At 40.8% G+C, this 19948-nt stretch overlaps 1 protein-coding gene across 1 annotated transcript in view; it reads left to right on the top strand.

Annotated features, from left to right (window-relative positions):
- LOC120978988 (calcium-activated chloride channel regulator 1-like) overlaps positions 1 to 18967 on the top strand; it is a 29242-nt gene extending 10275 nt beyond the window's left edge. Inside the window, exons 5-14 of the mRNA XM_040407473.1 lie at positions 4025 to 4202; positions 4291 to 4515; positions 6082 to 6306; positions 7488 to 7668; positions 11477 to 11583; positions 11733 to 11954; positions 13517 to 13787; positions 17042 to 17209; positions 18063 to 18302; positions 18423 to 18967. Coding sequence (XP_040263407.1) covers positions 4025 to 4202; positions 4291 to 4515; positions 6082 to 6306; positions 7488 to 7668; positions 11477 to 11583; positions 11733 to 11954; positions 13517 to 13787; positions 17042 to 17209; positions 18063 to 18302; positions 18423 to 18967 — 2362 coding nt within the window. The remainder of the gene's footprint in view (positions 1 to 4024; positions 4203 to 4290; positions 4516 to 6081; positions 6307 to 7487; positions 7669 to 11476; positions 11584 to 11732; positions 11955 to 13516; positions 13788 to 17041; positions 17210 to 18062; positions 18303 to 18422) is intronic.
- Positions 18968 to 19948: the final 981 nt, after the last annotated feature.

Genomic DNA, 19948 nt, shown 5'->3' with positions numbered 1-19948 from the left:
CTACACCTGGATACCATCCACAGTATCAATAAAAGGGGCCCTGAGCCCTTGTTGCTTCACCGCAACCGGCATCACAAAAACAAGTACCTTTTTTCCTCTTAAAGGGCCCTGGGGGAGGGGCCCGCGGAAATTTCAGGGTGGTCATAACCTCTGAAAACAAGCAGTGTAACAAGAACAAATACAGTAGTGTAAAATATTACTCAAGCCAGCAAAGGAGGCAATATGGACAATCACAATACATTAGTAAGTGCCTTGTATTAACTTTCTCTACATGATAAATGCCATTTGTTGAAGTAAGACAACCGCTTTAAGTAAGTTGTTGCTTCCCTATAAGTCAATAAAGTATATATTTATTCATCTGATTAATACATTCTTTAAAAAAATGAGAATCATAGAAACATCTATGTTTCTATGTTTCTATGTACAACCAGCTCAGTGAGAAGGACATGAACTAAAAAAAAGAGCAAACAGCAGGTGGCTCTATACAGATACATTTTATTAGATAGCTCGCTGGCTATACTAAATTTTTAATTACAAGCTATTTCAAAAGTATTCATATCCAGGTGCTGGTTTGAAAAATGTTGAATATGATTCGTGACACAACCCTTTTAAGCTTGCAGCCATGCCTCCTGTCCTTACAACTAGATGGCATCATTCTTACAATGTCGCTATAGTTTCCCCGGTATGTCCAGCACTGCTAAGGCTTTGGCCAGTATTACACCAATAGATTATCTATCTGACAGATTTTCTGACCAATCATTGGTCAGGTGGCCAATTACATTCACAGAACTTTTGTTAAATACACCTACTATTTGTCTGATTGGACAGATATTGGTCAGATAATCTGTTGGTGTAATACGTGCCTTTGTGAGGAAACACAAGGACTTGAACTTCAATGGAATTTAGTTGAGGGCTAATGTTGATGGACCAGGCTGTCTTTTACCCGGTCGATGACCTATCATTTAACGGAAATAAATAAGGGCTGATAGGGGAAAACCTTATCATTCCTCCCTGCTTTCGAAATGAAGCTTTAGCAGCCTAGTAGTAATAGGACTAGTACCCATTATTTTTATGGCCCCTATTAAAAAGTTATATTTTACCACCCGGTAGTATTCACTCATAAGGTTTTATAGCATGTTCTTGTTGGATAAACTCGGAAGGTTATTACCTTACCACACCTCTTTTATAGACACTGTAGTACAATCATGCTTACCTGATCACAGCTTCTGGATTCTGGCTCTATTTCCTGCTCTGCAGGTCCTAAGTCTCCCAATGGCATATCTTGGTTGACGCCAGGTCACTTGACTGCTGCAGCCAATGACTGGCCGCAGTGGTCCTGTGTGATGTATGTATCACCTGACCCAGTGACATGACACATGGGTGACGTATAACCACTGCGGCCAGTCATTGACTGAAGCAATCATGTGACCCAGAGTCAAACCCAATTGTGATGTGCGGAAACCCAGGACCTTCAAAGCTGTCAGGGCAGCGATGGAGCTGGAACCCAGCAGGTGGAGATCCAGTAAGTATGAGTACCACCGCGTCGTGGGATCTGTAGAGAAGGTCTACAAGCAACACTTTACAGCTTTATATGATTGATATGTCCCCTGGTTCTGTATGTTCATGGACCACAATGACAACACCTCAATTGTACTGTACTTTCTATTCCTAGCTAAGTTATTTTCTGAAATTTGTCCTAACAGCAAGTTCTAGACTAAATGGGAAAACTTTAGTTTCATAAAATGGAGAGCATTGTTGAATACAGAACAATTTGTGACACATCTATTGACTAACAATCTACGTGTATTTAGGAGTGTAATTGTAGTAACACCTTAACGCAAACTGACATACATGTACATCGTGAGTGGAGTGTACAGTATTTTCTTTAGATGGTAAACACACTGACTGTGCGTTAGGAGGCCAGTAGTGTTTGACAACCAGACTCCTGCTGCTATGGCAGGGTTCAGAGAAACCCCCAACCATTAAGCCCCTTAGATGCTACTGTCAGTAGGACACCCATGTTCAAAGCTTACTCTCTGTTAGTCTATTGGCACCCTGTTACATTGGCAGCTTACCACTGCCCTGCTATTTTGGGATGGTGCTGCTCCACTCATCTTGTGTCTCTTTATTGAACGTCATCTCCTGTGCAGTACTACATGGGTTACTATCTCCCATAGCTCTGTGTGCTGCTGCTAGGTTGTTTCCAATTTGCTAATTAGCTTCTGCTATATATGTTGTGCTGTTTCTCTCAGTCTTTGCCTGAGCAATCTTATTCCTTGCTTGCTAGTTCCTGCTAAGGTGTTTGTTCTCATTGTTTTCCTGTGTTCCAACCTTTGCCTGTTTTCTGCATCCTGATCCTCCACTGTCTGACCACAGGTTCCCGAGGTGATCCTCTGCTGTCGGACCTCACCTCAGACCTGTTTCACATATTCACATGAACTCTGCCTGCCCTGACCTTGGCCTGTTTTTCCTGATCCTTCAAGACTTTGCACCAGTGTCTCTGACAACAGTACTGGGACTTTTCCAAGAGGTAGCGACCTGGTGGCTCTCCTGCAGCAAAGTCCAGATCCCTGCACAGGGGTTTAAGGGGGAATGTCAGGGCACTGCCAGGATAACACCCTTTGGTTTATCCCAATGTAAAACCAGCTGGTTGACACAGTGCTTCCACATGCAGTGCAATAATATACCCATGGGGCCTAACAAAAGCCCCCAGGTCTGCCATGAATATTTGTCCATTTGAATGGGGTGATAGTGTGCATGTGTGACCACTGACCTATTTACTTTTATGTAGGAAAAAAGAGAAAATCCAGCTTCCAAACGACCAATTGAATGCTTTAGGTGTACATGTCCGGATTTTAGCACGTTTTTGCATTAAAGCATTCAATTGGTCGTTTGGAAGCTGGATTTTCTATTTTTTCCTACATTTCATTATCGCTGAGTTCCTGGCGATTATCCGTGCCTCCATCTCAGACCATGACCAGGTGAGCCTCGACTCCTGTTCTATTTACTTTTATGGGACTGTCAGAAATATAGCCTAGTATTATCCATAGAAGGTAATGGAGGTGTGGTCACGCATGTTCATTACTACTCACATGGGAACATGACTGGACCCCTAATCAATCAGACAAAGGAAAGAGGGTAAGTGTTTTTTTTTTTGTGTGAGAAAACCACTTTAAAAAAAAACCTCTTTAAAAAATATCCATAAAGAAAATTTCCCCTAAAGCTTTTGCATCCCCCCTCAAAAACATTTTATAAAAATGAATCTATAAATTATATGTACTATATCCCAAAATGGTAACAATAAAAATTACAACCCATGCGGTCAAAAATAAGATCTGATATGGCTTCAGCGATCAAAATCTGATCTGGGACCACACTGAAATATCTCTTTTCTATAAAACGTGAATTTATTTGTAAAAATACTAAAACATAAAACAAATCATATTTATTTGGTATTTTGTTACCACAAGAATGGTAAACAGCAGAATAAAGAGTGCAAAAAACAATGGCGGAATTGCTGGGAGTATGACTGTATCCACCTAACCCAACATAATGAAATAAAAGTATACAGTTGAGTCTGTTAGTATGATTCTGTCGACAAATAATACTTAATACTTTACATTTCAAGTAGCAAATAACCATGGATGGTGCATCACCTTCTCACTGTGTCACTGTGTGTTAGTAGTGGGAAAATAAGCTCTCATCCAGGGCCACAAAACCTGGTCCCCCGGTCTCTAGTGCCACCTGTTAGATGGCCATCCTATAAGTCAACCTCTGACTCTTTATCAGGTCTTGTAATATTAGGGTTTGAGCACTGTATGGTGAAATGTGTATAACTGCTACTTAGTACTTTTGCTTTATGGGAGTGGCAGCACTATATAGCGCTGTTATTAAAGCATCATAATGCATGGCGCTTATATTACACAGGGTATCATATAATGTAAGGCTGGTAATGCAACCAACTATCCCAATGGTTATCAGGCATAATAAATATGAATACTAAGTCTAACATTGTATTTTCCAGGTGCTCTGCTGCCATTTCAGGTGAAAACAAAATTCTGAAATGTCAAGGAACATCCTGTAAGGTTACTCCATGTGCCCCCGACCCCAAAACCGGACTCTTTGAAGTAGGTTGTCTTTTTGTGCCTGAACAGTTTCAGTCTGTCCCAGAATCATTAATGTACATGCAGGCTCTTCCTAGTGTAAGTATAAGTAAAGGTTGACGTTCTGTCATACAATGCATAATACATTTTCTTTTGGAAGATCTGAGCGCTGTGATTTCTCTTTTAGATCACTAAGTTCTGTGATGGAAGTAACCACAACACCGAAGCTCCAAACATGCAAAATAAAATGTGCAATTCCCGTAGCACATGGGATGTGATCATGAGCTCCGATGATATGAAGTCCACAAATACAAATCCTGGCCTCAGTATTCCTGTCCCCACAATCACACTCCTGCAGTTTACAGATCGAGTGGTGACTTTAGTGCTGGACGTCTCTGGAAGCATGGCTGCCGTAAGTGACCTCTAGAGCGCCTAATGTCTTGTAATTATACAATGTACAACATGAAGAGACTGCCTAATGGCAGCTGCCCAAAAAATTCCTTTAAGAACCCGTGTGAAATAGGATCCCACTGATCTGCTGGTATAGTAGGGGTCTCCATGGCCATATTCCTTTAAATTCTTACATTTTTTTTATTGTACCCTTACTTCTACATAAACTTTTAGGCTTTATCTACTCTAGCCTTGAGTCAAGACCATTTGTTGAAGACTTGAAGGTTTCCTTAATAACTAAGAGCAAAACCAACCATCTATCAAGAGATGCTACAGTATTCATTGAGACGTGTCAGAATAAAGCTAGGTCTCTTGGTGCTGAGAACTTCATTAATCTATAGAACAAAGGGGCTGCATTGGTCATCAAATTTTCTTACCCCTTTTTAGGCTAAATGCAGACATTCAGGATTTATGTGCGGAGAATCCGCACTGAAATCTGCATCTGTTCGCAGGGGAATCTGTGTGGACAATCCACATCAATTGGTGTGGATTTGGTGTGGATTTTCCTCTCCCCATTGAAGTGAATAGAGAAAAACCCGGTCAGGAAAAATAAAATAAATTGACATGTAATGGATTTTAAAATCTGCACTGCAGGTCAAAATCCACACAGAGAAAATCAGCATCATGTACATGAGAATTTGAAATGATAGAATACAATGTGCATGGCCTACAGTGCGGAAAATCACACAAATCAGTGCAGAAAATCTGCACACAATCCTGATCGTGTGCATTTAGCTTTACTCCTGTTGGCATCTCTTGATAGAGATAGTATCTGACCATTATTATTTATGGCCATGTTGTGCCATGTTGGAAGATGTTGGTGCACATTGAAGAATGTAAATGTTTGCTGCTGACTGATATGCCCAAATCTCTGCTTTCTGTCAGTGATGAGGACATTATTGTTTACATCCAGAGGCTGAAAATTTGTCTTGATCATGTTAAACTAACAACTAACTTAAAGGGAACCTGTCATCAACTTTGTGCTGCCCATACTAACGGCAGAATAAAGTAGAGACCGGTGAGTTGATTTCAGGGGTCTCTCATTTATAAGTTAAAAATAAGTGGTTGCCGAGAACCAACATCACAATCCTTGCAGACTGGGCCTGGAAAAGAGTCCCGGCCACCTGAGAAGAGTTCTGGTTATTCATGAATTCCTGCCACCTGCTGATGACAGTCTTCTACCTAGTTTTCTCCCTTTCTCTCTAGGAGAGAACTGCCAATCATCAGCAGATGGGCGAGAGAGCAGGAGATTATGTATAACCAGGACTCTTCTCAGGTAGATTTGACTCTTTTCAAGGCCTGGGCTGCAATGATTATGACGCTGGTTCTCAGCAACCACTTACTTTTAGCTCATGACTGACACACCGCTGAGATCAGCATTTCTGTCACTAATTTATGCTGCCCTCAGTGAGATCAGCATAAAGTTGATGACAGGTTCCCTTTACCCAGAATACAGAACCCTGTATGGATTGTAAAATTCTAATGAAAAATATAATTTAGGTGTCTTTGTGCTTTTCTTTGTTTTCAGTATAATCGTATTGATCGTTTGTACCAGGCTGCAGAAGCTTTTATCATTCAGGTTATTGAGATGGGTGCTTATGTTGGAATGGTGACATTTTCAACTTCTTCCACGGTTAAATCCACATTAATCCAAATAAAAAGTGATGCACAGCGTCAACAGCTAAAACAACTCCTTCCAAGGTTAGCGAATGGAGGAACAAACATATGTTCTGGGCTTGTGGCAGGCATTCAGGTAATGTACAATACATCTTTGACAAAATTAACTTAATGGATATCTACTAGGTGCCCTAATTTAACATGCCTCCAGACAAAGGGGCTTTACCTGAAAGGAAGCAGGATGATTAAAGAAATGGTACACACTTTAAAAACCTGTTCTAAGAAAATTCTGAAGCTTTATATGGGAATACATTAGGTATCACTCAAACAGGAGCATGTAAAAGAATAGTTTTTTTTAATTACAGAAAGTGTAGGATTCCATAATTCCGAACATCAGCTTAAGGCCTCTTGCACACGACCATATGGCTTTTTCTCTATTTTGCGGTCCGTTTTAAACGGATCAGTTTTTCAGTTTTTTTGTTTCAGTAGTGTTTCCGCTTCCTTTCCATTTTGCCATTCCGTTTTTCCGTTTGGTTTCCGTTTGTGATCCATTCTTTGAGGATCGCAAACGGAAACTGAAGCATACAATAATGTTTAAACAGTAAGTACATAAAAAAATTGGGCTGGGCATAAAATTTTCAATAGATGGTTCCGCAAAAACGGAACAGATCCGGAAGACATACGGATGCATTCCGGATGCATGCTGTTTTTTTTGCGGACCCATTGACTTGAATGGAGCCACGGAACGTAATTTGCGGGCAATAATAGGACATGTTCTATCTTTGAACGGAACGCATACGAAGAACCTTCCGTTGTTTTTGCGGACCCATTGAAGTGAATCGTTCCGCGCATGGACTGCAAACGGAACTAAAAAAATAAAATGTTCGTGCCCAAGAGGCCTAAAGGAATCTGAAATTGAAAGTGTAAAATGAAGATGAAAAAAAATTGTTTTCTATGGCCCTGATTCATCAAAATGATTTTGTCTTAATTTTGGTTTAAATTGTGACGTTTCTGTTGTTTTACTTGTACTTTTATCTATAGTCAGCGACAGGACAAAGTTATTCTGTGGGTGTTCCTATGGAGCACATTTGTTTTTGGCCTTATATATCATAGGGATTGTCTCAAAAAATTCTCTCAGCTTCTGTCCACTCTAGTCTTGACCTGCCATAGCTGTGGCAGGGGAAATAAGTCAGAATGTGATCATTTGCCTGTGCTTAATTTAAGAAAGTGCTGTGCTCCACTTTCATAGATTTGGCTCACAGAACATTATCTTTACACAAACAGAAAATAATCTTTATATCCCATGTTACCGCACAGGTAAATAAAGGACTGTCTGGTTCATCTGATGGAACTGAAGTCATATTACTATCAGATGGCGAAGACAATTATGATACCAACGCTTGCGTCCCACAACTTTTAGCGAGCGGTGCCATAATTCATGTCATATTTCTCGGAGGGGCTGAAGAACCAAAACTAAAAGAGATTGCAAAAGCTACAGGTGAGCACAAATGTGGAAGTTAGGCCTCATGCACACCTAAACAGCCCTCTAATATGTCCAATATGCAGCACCCATAGATACTCTGCAACTCTGTATGCCTCCAGCTTCATAAAGAGTTATGGATGTCTTTTTTTCTTGAAGATTTTGTATAAATCTGTCAGAACAAAATGCTCCACCGGACACCATTTTACAGAAGCTGTACAAATAGTACTTGAAAAAATAAAAATAAAAAAGTAGACACAATGCTTCACTGGTTAAAGAATAAAAAAAAAGAGTAAATTGAATAGAAAAAAAAAAAAATTGCACTAACCTTGTGGGTTGAGGAACAACCGTAAGCTCCTTTTAAACAGTTGTCTTAGGGAAGGTTGCTTTTCACACAGAAATGAATTGTCAGCATTGAAATAAACTCATCTTTGGCCTCATGCACACAACAGTATTTTTTTGCGGTCCGCAAAACGGGGTTCCGTTGTTCCGTGATCCGTTTCCGTTTTTGTTTCCGTGTGTCTTCCTATATTTTTGGAGGATCACCAGACATGAAGGAAAGTGAAAAAAAATCTAAGTCAAGTTTGCCATGCAAATGATAGGAAAAAAACGGACGCGGACGACAATCTTGTGTGCCTCCGTGTTTTTTCACTGACCCATTGACTTGAATGGGTCCGCGAACCGTTGTCCGTGAAAAAAATAGGACAGGTCATATTTTTTTGACGGACTGGAAACACGGATCACGGACGCGGATGACAAACGGTGCATTATCTGAGTTTTCCACAGACCCATTGAAAGTCAATGGGTCCGCAGAAAATCACGGAAAACGGAACAATGGACACGGAACACAACAACGGTCGTGTGCATGAGGCCTTTCTTAAACTTAACTGTCCATTTGAACTGGATCTTGGGCGACACCACCGTTGAAAAAAATCAACTTTTGGGTGGCTGTCACACACCATCTCTGTAATACAGCATAAGGCCTCCTGCACACGACCGTTGTTTGGGTCCGCATGCGAGCCGACGTTTTGGTGGCTCGGATGCGGACCCATTCATTTCAATGGGGCCGCAAAAGATGCCGACAGCACTCCGTGTGCTTTGCGCATCCGTGGCTCCGTTCCGCGGCCCCGCTAAAAAAATATAACATGTCCTATTCTTGTCCGCGCTTTGCGGACAAGTATAGGCATTTATATTGCTGGCGCCCGTTCCGTTCCACAAATTGCAGAAGGCCTAAGGCCTCTTAAACACAACCGTATGGCTTTTTCAGTATTTTGCGGTCCACAAAAAAATGATCTGCAAAAAATACGGATGACGTCCGTGTGCATTCCGTTTTTTGCGGAACGGAACAGCTGGCCCCTGATAGAACAGTACTATCCTTGTCCGTTATGCGGACAATAATAGGACATGTTCTATCCTTGAGGGCTTGTTCACACAAACGTTTTTTTGCATTCCGTATATGGGTCATTTTTTGCGTTCAGTATACTGTCCGTATACGGAACCATTAATTTCAATGGTTCCGCAAAAAAAGGAATGTACTCCGTATGCATTCCGTTTCCGTATTTCTGTTTTTCCGTTCCGTTGAAACATAGAACATGTCCTATTATTGTCCGCAAATCACGTTCCGTGGCTCCATTAAAGTCAATGAGTCCGCAAAAAAAGGAACAGATACGGAAATGCATTCCGTATCCGTTCCGTTTTTGCGGAACCATCTATTGAAAATTTTATGCCCAGCCCAATTTTTTTTATGTAATTACTGTATACTGTATATGCCATCCGTAAAAACAGAACAGAAACAGAAACAGAAACACAACGGAAACAAAAAACGGAACAATGGATCCGTGAAAAACGGCCCGCAAAACACTGAAAAAGACATACGGTCGTGTGAACGAGCCCTGAACGGAACGGAAAAATGGAAATACGGAAACGGATGGCATACCTTCCGTTTTTTTTGCGGATCCATTGAAATTAATGGAATGCAAAAAACTGAAAAAAACAAAAACTTTTGTGTGCAAGAGGCCCAATAAAGCATCACATGGAGCATCTACAGGTACTAGGCCACAGAGATGGCGTTTGTCTTTTTACAGCCTCCAGCAAATGGCTCTAGAGCATGCACAAAACCTTACGGGGCAGATTTATTTAGAATGGCATTTTATACACCAGTCTTAACCCTTTGAGGACCATAAGATTACCATCATCAATATAAAAATTATTATATTTTTTTCCATTTAAGAATGTATTTGAACAATAAATAAAAGCATTTCCACACTTATGTCATTTTTGGGGGAGGAGTTATGACACGGGACAAATGTGACTATTTAGGTTACTTTTAATGGAGAGCCAAAAGAAGCAAATTTTTTTTTGTTACAGCAACTGAAGTCCGTACACTTCAGTTGCTGTAACTAAGCCATTTCATGAAATAACTGGCAAAAAGCTAGATCCAATTGTTGATAAGAACTTATATTTTGACTCAAACAAAAAAAAAAAAGTATTTTAAGTTCTTAATCAGATGATACAGGCAATTAAAAACATGGGACAAATACGTCCCTTGGTCCGCAAAATTCTGTTGGATTAAAATACCCCAAATCTATTAAGAGATGAATGCCTCTCAATAATTTGGTGAATCATTATCCTATCTTAAACATAGAAAAATAAATCAATGAACGTATCAAATCTTGTACTCCAGAATTCTGACTTCAAAAAGTTGCAAAACAGGGTGTGGCATAAAAAAAAAACTGGAGTAGCACTTCAAGACTAAGGCCTCTTTCACACGGGAATCGCGTGTGAGGGCCAGACAAGATGCGGGTGTGTTGCGGGAAAATGCACGATTTTTCCGTGCGAGTGCAAAGCGTTTTAATGCGTGAGAAAAATCAGCATGTTTGGTACCCAGACCCGAATCCAGACTTCTTCACAGAGTTCGGGTTTGGGTTAGGTGTTCTGTAGATTTTATTATTTTCCCTTATAACATGGTTATAAGGGAAAATAATAGCATTCTTAATACAGAATGCTAAGTAAAATGTCCATTGAGGGGTTATAAATAATAAACAAATTTAACTCACCCCATCCACTTGGTCGCGTAGCGGATCTCCTCTTCTTTCTACTTTCTTCAGTACCTGGCTAAAGGACCTTTGATGACGTCACTGCACTCATCACATGGTCCATCACATGGTACATCACCATGGCCGAAATATGGGCACGGGGCACACACGCTCGTGTACATGAGCCCTAACTGCATTGTGGCTGTGCTTGGTTACTGCAGCACTGCTCCCATTCAAGCTGATTGTTGGGGGTTCCAGGAGCCAGACTCTTTAGATCTTGATGTTCTATTGTATAAGGATAAGTCATCAATCTTAAAGTCCTGGAAAACACCTTTAATTTATGAATAGTGAGTTTATAAAGTTACTAGCTTTAACTGAATATTGGGGTAGGTACTGTCTAAAAGTAAGACAGTGCAAACTTAGTCTTAAATTGTGCTTAGTTTATAAGCAGCAGATGCTGGAGGATACATCTGGCACATCTCAATACTGCCTAGTCCATCTTTACACTATCTATTTGTTACTTTAGTTTACCAAAAAAAAATATGTCCAATTTTGGAGCTTTTTTTTTTGCATGATGGCATATCTAGCCACACCCCTTCATTGATAAACCACACCCCTCTTTAATAAACCAGCCCCTTTGAAAGGACCAGTTGCAAAAATTATATAAAAAGTAAATACAAATTTTAGCTAGTTCTCAAGAATTCTGCCACATTTTGAATAGTAAGTCTCCTTCAATGTGCCCACACAGAAATATTTCAAAATTATAAAATTATAATTTTTATTTCTTCCAGGTGGAAAAACGATTTTGTCTACAGATAAATTGGATACACCAGGTTTAATCGATGCCTTTAGTTCAATTTCAGCTAGTGATGGAGATATTACCAAACAGTCTATACAGGTAGATGTTCCCTTTTGCTGTATTATATAGATTATATGGAGTCTATCATATAGACGTTACAATTGATAACGATTAATGACTGCTACTGATTAATTTAGCTTTTTAACAAAAAAAAAACATTTTTACATGAGATTTTCTTATTTTGACAGCTGGAAAGCACTGCCTCAAGTCTTCAACCTGCTAAATGTCTGAATGGCACCGTTTTCATTGACAGCACGGTGGGGAATGATACTTTCTTTCTGGTAACTTGGCAAACTGCAGTATCGAATATTAACTTGGAAGATCCAAAAGGGATTATTTATACGGCGGCACAGTTTGTCAGTGACTCCACTTCTAAATCATCAAGGCTTGCCATCCCAGGAACAGCAGAGGTAACACTTTCCCATTTGTTACTTAAACGTTTTATTTCAACTACAATTGTCTTAAAAGTTTTTGTTTTGTTTTTACCTCTGGGGGCTTTTCAGTACTCCCCAGGGTGGCCTGGGGACCTGCAGTTGGAATCGGCAGTGATGTTCCCACCATGCATCATGTGACTACTATATATAATAAAGTAAAAAAAGAAAGTATACTTTCCAGGTATTTCATTGCTGTTTCCAACACTGTATCTCCTGTCCTCCCCACCGGGCTTTGGAGACCAGAGGTGCAGCTCTAGAAATCGAAGAAGAAGAGTACCTGGTGATTATACCTTTTTTATTTTATCACATTTTGTGGTTTTGGGCACTTTTTTTTAAATAACCCAGACATCCTTTTTAAGTTTATTTTATTTAGTTATAAAGGTTTGAGCTCAGATGAGTGGTTCAGGGGAGAAGAGATAAGGGCTACAGACTGAGGCGCTCGAGAGCTTATAGATTTTACACTTTATTGGACTGAGCAGCCTGCAATGTACTAGAACACATGCATGCTGAAGACAAATGGTTAAACATTTTTAATAAAACAAAAATTATGTTTAGCCATAAATATCTGCATTTTAAATAATAAAAACATGCATACATTAAGTACTTTAAGACTAAGGGGGTCATTTATTAAACAGAAACACGGCTATATTAGGCGTATTTATGGTGCAGATTGCGGTGCAAAGGTCTTTTGCGCCTTAATCTTCAACTTTTCCCCACTCACACCAGGTCTAAAATACTGGGCGTTTTAGACGCCAGTCCTAATAACTCCTATAGCTGGCACCGGCCTCTACATAACTTCTGCGTATCCTGCACCAGTCTAAATGTAAGACAACTTCTTTGCTGGCTTACATTTAAACTATTTTTTATGGCTTAAACAGACATAGAAAATAAGGAATGAGACGAGCCTCCTGGCTCGTCCTCTTCCCCACTCCACGCCCACTTTTTTAGACCTGGCGTGAGCAGGGAAAAGTCGCAGATAGTGGCACAAATAACCTTTGCGTTGCAATCTGCGCCAGAAATACACCTAATATAGGTGGATAGTTAATGTGTTTAAATGTTCACCAGCCTTTCAACAAATCAATAGTACAGGTGCATGTAAGAAAAGTTGTAATATGCCTTATCAAAGAAAATGTCTCTTTCTCCTTTTAGCAGCTCACTCCACCTCGCCTCCCCTCTCCATTGTCCTCTATGGACTGCAATCTGATCCTTTGGTGAGCTGATAGCTGCCTTGTCTTCCAAAGTGGATTTAGCAGAGAATGTTTGTTTAGGGGAGGGAGAAAGAGGCACTTTTCTCTGCTAAGATTTTGACAAAGTTTTTTTTATATTCACCTTGTATTGATTATTGCAAAGTTTGAAAGGTTATGACCATTTAAACATCAAATGTCTTGATGGGAAAATGTTGCACATGTCCTCTACAGTGCCAACAACTGACAGCTTGGGTTGTTCATATATTACTTGGATGACGATTGATGTGAATTGTTGGTTTTGTGGCAATCTTCCATATTTTGTTGTTGACAAGGGTTTTCCTTCTGTTTCAGAGAGGACCCTGGAATTACAGTCTCTGCAATTCCCGTAGTTCAGTTGAAACATTAGGTTTAGTTGTGAATTCTAAAGCTTCAGATGCAAAAGTTTCTCCCATTGTTGTAAATGCTCATATGAACCAAGACACAAACCAGTATCCCAACCCTATGGTTATTTACGCCTCAGTAAGTCAAGGACTGATGCCTGTCACTGGAGCAAAGGTTACTGCAATGATTGAACCTGTCAGTGGAGCAATAGTGACACTAGAACTTCTGGACAACGGAGCAGGTTAGTATATGTGTTTACCAGGTGTTGTTATCATGGCCCCCTCTTTGTTATCTGTTATAATTACTGCATTAATACTGAGGCTGGTCTGTTGGACACATCTATTGTCCTTAACTGTGTAAATGTTTTTACATAATAAGATTATAAGTAATTGTACATAGAAGACATGGTCAGCTACCTGTATATTGAGAGCCACAAACATTTTCAACTAGCCTATATCCATAAAAAAACTTGGTAGACTATTTAAAGGGGTTGGCCCATCTCAGACATTAATGGCATATCATTAGGATAAGCCATCAATGTCATATAGGTGCAAGTCACAACTCTGGGAACCACTAGTATCTCCAGAACAAGGTAAAGCAGAGCACATTGTCATGCTCGGCGCACTCTCCATTCAGTGTTACGGGAGCTCTGAAAATAGTCGAGCTAGTGCGCTCGGCTGTTTTCAGAATTCCAATAGCTGTGAATGGAGAGAACACTGCACAAGTGCAGCTTCACCAGTATCCTCTTTAACAACCTACCCCTTTAACAAACTACCCAGTTTTACATTGCTTGGCTGAAACGACTTCTAGGTACAGAGACGGCTCAGCCAGTGTCCTCTTTCCTCCGGAACCCACTTTCTCAAAGTTTTTGCAGGGATACCCATAATCAAACATCTTATACCATCTTGCTTCTGCCCCCTGCTGTGACAGCAGGTCAAATTTTCATATAGCTATTGTGGGGGTTCGCTCTGATAGGCAGGTTAGCGGACGCAGTATAGAGGCAAAGACCAGTTTATAACTCAAAAACTTCAGTGTTTATTCACGCTTGTTGCAAGTACACAGTATAACATGTTGAATTGCATTATTGGTGTTCGTTCACACCCAGACAGTTCCAAAAGCAAAAACAGTCACCATTTATCCTGGGTGTTAATCCACACCCGGTCGGCATAGCACAGGACAGAGCAGTCCTCCCGGATTCAGGCCTCCAGCCTGGCACAAGGCTCAGATCCCACAGAGATTGCCAGAGGTCCAATGTCAGAGAGAGATCATCACCACCACCTGATACTGCTGGCTGTTTTTTATAGGCCTCTCAAAACCTGGCCTGGAACGTGGGGAGTAGTCACCCACCCAGCGCTTTGACTACTCCCAGTAAGAGCCGTCCCGGATCAGCTATTTACAGCCATACTAGATAGCAAGGTGTCAAACAGCAACTGCTGCTGACACATGAAAACTGGCTCTTACTCCACCGAGGCCAGGAACCTCGGTGACACATACCTATCATCCACGATGATTCCTTGTACCTTCTCACACTATGCAGTAATTAATTTTACTGGGTCCTAGGTACATCTTTTAGACCATGACCATACAAGCTCTATATTATGGGAGTACCTAGATCTTCCAAGCACTCTCTTAAGTTTCCTGGGGCTACCAAAGGAAACAATTCTGAGGGTCCAACTTTATCTATACAACTAACATGTGTCTGTGCACTTTTAACCCATATTATTAATATTGCATACCTTCGACATATTATTCATAAGGTCTATTGGGATACTTTTGAAATCAAAATAAATAGACCTTAACAGTCAGCTCTAAATTAAATTGTCTTCTGCTGGAACTTTGTTGCCTGTGTATTAGGGCTTCATTCATGTTTCAAAACCGGTGCCTCCTGGAGAATTCACTGGTACTACAGTGGACCAATGTTATGGCAGAGGGTGTGGAACCACTGTATCAAACAACAGATTTAGCTTTGGGCTACTCCTAAGGGCGTTAACCTGGCAGTCCCTAGTATTCACCATTTAACCCCTGTATAGGGATCTAGACTTCACTGTAAGGGAAACAGCAGGCTGCTACCTCTTGGAGTAGACTCTCTGTGATTGACAGCTTACCCACAGGGGTGAGAGACACTGGTACAGGGAACCAATGAGTCAGGGACAGGCGAGGTCAGGATGTGCAGTTTGTTAACTGGTCCAAGGTCAGGGCGTGCAAAAAAGAGTCAATACGGAGGTCAGGTCAGGCAGAGGAGGATCCAGGAAAAGGACAGAAAGTCAGGATACGGCCAGATAAAAAGAAACAGCAAGATACTAGTGCCCTAGATAACCTATTGCTCACACACCTGACAGGGGATTGCTTAAACTACCATAAGGTAGCCAGTAGGGATGAGTGAATCGACTTCGCATGAAACATCCGAAGTCGATTCGCATAAAACTTTGTTTGAATACTGTACAGAGCAAACGCTCCATACAGTATTAGAATCTATTGGCTCAGATGAGCCAAAGTTATTACTTTGCGAAGTCTTGCGAGAATAACTTAAGAAATTAATTTCTACTGTAAAAAAACATTTACCAAACTCGGGTTCAGTTCCAAGATACGCTCGGTACAATATTCAAACAAAGTTTTATTCAAATCGACTTTGGATGTTTCATCCGAAGTCGATACGCTCATCCCTAGTAGCCAGCTAGCCCTTTAAGACCTGGAGGAGTGCATGCAAAGTCTTCCAGAAGAGGAGCAGAGGTATTGCCAGCAAGCAGGCTGCAGACTGCGTGGAGGGACACAGCAACCCCAGCGGGAGAGCCATGTTGCTGGCCATAATTTAAAAAATGTGTGCAAATGATGGTTTATGGCCGAGTTATGTCTGGTGAATCTGTGATCCGCCATGTTGGGAAATTTTGGCTTTGGTGAGCCGAACCTACTTGTATATGTATGGCATGATCTGGGATCGGCCAAATTCTACCAATCATTTGCCATTTTCTCAAGAAAAAGAGAGTTATTGGTTGGTTTTGATCCGAGCGATGGGGAGATGCAGCAGCAGCAGCCGTGCAGGAATCCGGAGCGACGCGGGTGCCGGGGAGCAGGTAAGTATAATCCATCCAAGGGGTCTGGGGGGGATATTTTAGGTATCGGATAACCCCTTTAAGTGTTCCTAGAAATAAATTCTTTCAAAGGTGATAATTCTTCCATTTGTATTACTGCACATTCTGCTATCATGTAAATGGGGTACAGTATGTGATTGTTTTTTTACACACTGGATACTTATTGGCGTACCAGCAAAAAATGGCAGACTACGCGACTGATATGGGGCCGAGGGGAGGGAGAGTCAGCACGAAACGTGCTCTTTTTTCGCCGTTTGAAAAGTTGTATTTTTACACAGCCACCACTAGGGGGAGCTCAATGGAAATAGACTTTTTTACATTAGTAATAGTGGGAACACAAATATGTCATTAGAACGAAGATGCAAACAGATGTAAATAAATATCTGTATAAAATGCTGTTTTTTAGGTCCTGATATTATGAAGAATGATGGAATATATTCAAAATACTTTACACAATTCTCAGCAAATGGAAGATATGGTTTAAAGGTGCGAGTGGAAAACAATGCTAAGGGCAAGAGTCGATTGGTCCTCCCCAAAAACCGCGCTCTCTATGTTCCAGGATATATAATAAATGGTAAGAAGAGATTTAAAGGGGTTGTATCACTGTGTCAGCAAACAGCATTTATTATGTAGAGAAAGTTAATATAAGCCATTCACTAATGTGTTGTGATTGTCCATATTGCTTGCTTTGCTGGCTGGATTCCTTTTTCCATCACTTTGTACAATGCTCGTTTCCATGGTTACGACCACCCTGCATTCCATCAGCAGTGGCTGTGCTTGCACACTACAGGAAAGAGCACAAGCCTATGTGAGCACTTTTTTCTATGGATTGAAGGATGGTCGTAACCATGGAAACAAGCAGTGTACAATGTGATGGAAAAATGAATCCTGCCAGCAAAGGAAGCAATATGGACAATCACAATACATTAGTAAGTGCCTTGTATTAACTTTCTGTACATGATAAATGCCATTTGCTGAAGTGAGTCAACTTATGGAAGGCAATTTATTAACATAGAAATCAACTCAGAGAATAATTTTTCAGCAATTTAAGTATTTTCAGTCAACACCAAGCAACCACTAAGAAGATGTGCCTCCAGTTATAGAGAGCAAGTGATGTGTAATATAAATACTTGCCAAAGTTTTTATTGATTACATTGAGTCAATGAGATTATCACCAACTGTTACAACTAGGGTTCCATTGATTTTTGTTGGCCACATTTTGGCAAGAGAAATTGATTGGAGCCATAAGGACATAGCGCTCTTTCCCTACGTTGTAGCTAACTTATGGTTGTCTCAGTCCACATGTCATTAGCTCAACAATGTAAATGGGACAATCCACATACATGTCTTCATCCAAACAATTCAATGATCCTTTTACTTCCTTATTATTTAAAATAATACAATACTTACTGGAAATCTCTTCGTAGGCACTGCGGTCATGAACCCTCCACGCCCTGAAATTGCAGATGAAGACCTTAATGTTGGAGAATTCAGCAGAACAGCTTCAGGAGGATCTTTTGTGGTATCTAATGTGCCCTCAGGTGGTCCTCCTCCTCAGCAAGATCTCTATAAACCTGATACAATATCTGATTTAGAGGCAAAGATTGATAATGATACGATTGTGTTATCTTGGACTGCCACTGGTGATGATCTGGACCAGGGGATCGGTGAGTAATATGTTTATTCATTTTGTAGTAGAACATGTATGATATATATGTGTTTGGTGTAGAGAGAGGATAGACAGATGGATATAGACCAATCATTTAATATATGTTTCACTTCTGCAGCTTCAAGTTATGACCTAAGAATGAGCACAAACCCCAGTGACCTCAGAACCAACTTTACTGAATCAGCACCGGTCAACATTGCCGCTCTTACACCTTTACCCGCCGGATCCAGAGAAGCATTCTCTTTTGTGCCACAAAATGTTGTTATAAAAAATGGCACGGTCCTTTTCTTTGCTTTAGTTGCTGTTGATAAAGTCACTCAACGATCAGATGTATCAAACATAGCCCAGGCCGCTCTCCTCATCCCCCCAACGCCAGCTCCTACAACCAAACTGACCACTACTGAATCCACTACAACCAAACTGACCACTACTGAATCCACTACAACCAAACTGACCACAACTGAATCCACTACAACCAAACTGACTACAGTATTGACAAAACCTGTTGATACCCCCTCTAATGACAGCTCTGATGGACTGAACGTAACACATATTGCACTGATAGTGTGCGCAGCTGTTATTGCCATCTGTATCATTATAAGTATTACTGTCTGCATTGTCAGCTGTCAAAGGAGGAAAAGTAATCCAGAAGTGAGAGTATGAAACAGAAAACTCCAGATTTGTATATTAAAGTTTTGCATGAATTAGTATTATGTGTGGATGCATTAAACATTAAATTATCGTATTGGTGCAAAGTTGCATTTTCTTCATTTCCCAAACGTTTTAGTCCCCCTCCTCTTCTTCCAGGATCTCTTTAAATTCTCAGAAACCTCCTAAAGCAGGGTTTACAAGCACAGATTTCTGACCAATTAGACCGATCTGATTTTACATGGCACAAATAAACATGATTAGCACTCGTTTAAGGAGCTATTACATGAGGTGATGCAAACTCTTTTGGGGCAAACAATCATTAGTATGATCATTCCCCATATAGTGCGTATTGTTGGCAGCACTTCCTGTTTACACAAAGGGAAGCGCTGCCAACAAAGGGGAAGCGCTGCCAACCAATGATGATATTCGTGACTGCATAAAAGACCCGTTCAGTCAACAAGCGAGGGTTTGCTTATTAGTTGGCTGATTGGTGTGATGTTTAGACAGGCCACTGATCAGCTGAAGGAAAGTTCCTATGAACGGTCATTACTGATTATATTTCTTGCAGATAGATCTCAAACACTGCTCTATAATATACAAGTCAATTAGCACTTGTTTAAAAGGGCATTTAATACAGCCCAACACAAAGGAAAGAGGGACAAGCGATTGTTATTGTGAATGCTGTTCTCCTGCTGTCTTTACATATTGTTGGTAGAATATCCCCTAATTACATAGGCTAATGTGCTGCCGACATCACCAGCTCCAGCGCTCCAAGTCCCACCTCCTGATCTCTGTACTCTCCTGGCGGGTCCAGCCACCAGGGTACCTCTGTCCCTCTACTGACTCCAGACTGTTTGCCAGCCAAGCCCCTTATCCTGCCCTTAGGGCGCATGTTTGCTGCCCCTCCAGCCTATGGCTGGCCACCTTGGTATACTTAGTGCACCTTCATCAGTGGAAGGTTGCCTGAGTAATCAGGTTCTTAGTTTGCTAGTT

This window comes from Bufo bufo, chromosome 9 (assembly GCF_905171765.1).
Source record: "Bufo bufo chromosome 9, aBufBuf1.1, whole genome shotgun sequence".
Lineage (NCBI taxonomy): Eukaryota > Metazoa > Chordata > Amphibia > Anura > Bufonidae > Bufo > Bufo bufo.
Note: the sequence above shows the minus strand (reverse complement) of the source record. Positions and strands in the feature narration are given on the sequence as shown.